The 2,230-nt window shown below is 35.7% G+C and overlaps 1 protein-coding gene across 1 annotated transcript; it reads right to left on the bottom strand.

Annotated features, from left to right (window-relative positions):
* Window positions 1-542: 542 nt before the first annotated feature.
* On the bottom strand, window positions 543-1,916 carry LOC149146236 (uncharacterized). Its single transcript, XM_089449028.1, has one exon. It carries the CDS (start codon window positions 1,609-1,611, stop codon window positions 1,075-1,077), a length of 537 nt encoding a protein of 178 aa, XP_089305154.1. The 5' UTR covers window positions 1,612-1,916; the 3' UTR covers window positions 543-1,074.
* Window positions 1,917-2,230: the final 314 nt, after the last annotated feature.

The raw sequence follows: 2,230 nt of genomic DNA on the forward strand, positions 1-2,230 counted from the left end.
CTATGTGTCAAGGGAGATTGCATTGGTATCTCTAGAGGTTATAATAGTAATGACTATACTTTGAAGACAACAACAACAAAAAAAGAAGGAATAATGACATTTCATAATATTATCACCCTAATTTTCATAAATTGATAGTGAGATCAAGACATACTCTTATTTAAGATCTTTCTTAACTCTAATCAAAATATACTCTTTAACAAATTTAACATTTTATTTATTCTATTTCTAAAAAGTAAAATCACATTTCTAACTAAAAAGAGGTATACATTTTTTAACTTGATAAATAAAATTCAAAAAGAAATGCATCATTTAACTTGATAAGTAAATTCGGTTTTTTTTTTTTCTGATATACTCAATTTCATGAAAGTGAAAAAGAGAATTTAATAACTTTAGAATCTACAAATTATAGTTAAAAAGCTATTGCGTAAAAGAAAATTCTAAAGAGTATAATTTTATAAACATTAAAAATACTTGAATAAGCATTAAAAATATATATAATTTTATTATCTTTAAAAAATCATGATTTTTTTAAATATCTATATTATTAACAACACAATATGTGTCTATAAATAATCACCATATTCCAGATAAGGTCCCACACATTGACTAAGGTCTCATGCTGAAAGTAAAGTCCTAGCGATCTACTGAGGTCACACGCCTGCAGTAGTGGAAGTAAAGTCCCACCCATTTACCAGTCAAACAAAAACCAAGTCCAAAACAACTTACGAGTCTCTGCCCATGTTAGGGAGCCTCAACAAATTACGGTATCTTTTGTTCTGGTTTGATTACATTCGCTTATTAATGCCACTGTAACTATAGGTTTATGAAAAACTAGGTTATATGCTAATTCTAATGCCCTAAAGCATTTGGGCTTATGCTAATTCTAATAGTGATCTCCATACATGGTTCCCCTTCCCAGGAAATGGGCATCACCATTCAAGAAATGGTCATCACCATTCAAGGGATCTGCAACAGATGAGTAAAATAGCGTAAAATACAGAAGAATGAGATTTTATTTTACATACTCATTATAACAACACTACTGTTTTCTGTCTCTGCAGCTACCGATCATCAGGTTCTCTCGCAGAAGTCCTTTGGTGGCCGGAAATAGTTATGAATCTTGTGCAGTAACCCAACCCTAGCCCTTCCGCCGGGAAGAAGGTACGAAGAATTGCCTTCGCTTTTGGGCCGAAGAATCGGTGGTGGACTCAAGGGCGGAATAATGCTCTTATCATCAACCAATTCCTTCTTGGGTTTTCCTGGTTCGGCTTCCCAATTGAAAGGGATTCTCCCCATAGCCGGAGCTCTGTAGTAAATGCGCGAGCTATACCCTCTAGCTTCTTCCCTGCTCAGAATTCGATTGATAAAAGTAGCAGCACCTCCTCGCTTTTCTAGCTGCAACAAGTCATCATTGTTTTCTTCAACAACGGGCAGACTATAGTTATTTGCCAGCTTCTCACAGACAATATCCAAATCCAAGGGTGCAAATGAATCTGAAGGGCCATAATTAATATTTATTGAACCGTCCGTCCTGGCTGCTGCATCTATTGATCTGTTACTAAGTACAGACTCAGGTTGTAAACAAGATATAAAGCTAAACAACTTCATTGGCGATCTAAAAGGTTTATGTGATAGATCCGGAGGACAAATGTTTGGATAACAATAAGAGATTTATGTGATGGGTTCAAAGGACAGATGTCTAGATAACACCAAACAGATTATGAGTAAATGACAAAATCAATGGCGTTAGGGTTCGAAAATGGGGTTACAGTGGGAAAGAAAAACCAAATGCAGTTGTGAAATCTTCATTTGGCAATGGAGTCTGAGATTTATATGTGAAGGACTTCACCTGTTCGTTTGTAAGTAAGTTTTAAAAAATTAAATGTCATGGAGAAATGGTTAGTAGATCTTTGTGTATTACCAGCCAGACAATCTCCGGCATCTACTGTTAGGTGAAGATGATCTGCAGACGATATGTGAATGCTGATCCTTAACTAAAACTGGAGACCAGTAAGTATCCATATCTTCATTAAGATATATGGGTCTATCTTTCACCAGAACATCAGATCCGGGTCAGTAGCTTTTTGACAACACACGTAGCTAAGACTTGAGTCAACAAAGTATCCCCGTCATTAGTTAATTACACCAACTATGGCCTATCCTCACAGGGCAAAGTGGATGCATCACACGTCATCTATCACACCTCATCGATTATCTGTACAAACTA

This window comes from Pinus tabuliformis, chromosome X (genome assembly GCF_031772625.1).
Source record: "Pinus tabuliformis cultivar Carrire ecotype Pingquan chromosome X, CPIR1, whole genome shotgun sequence".
NCBI lineage: Eukaryota > Viridiplantae > Streptophyta > Pinopsida > Pinales > Pinaceae > Pinus > Pinus tabuliformis.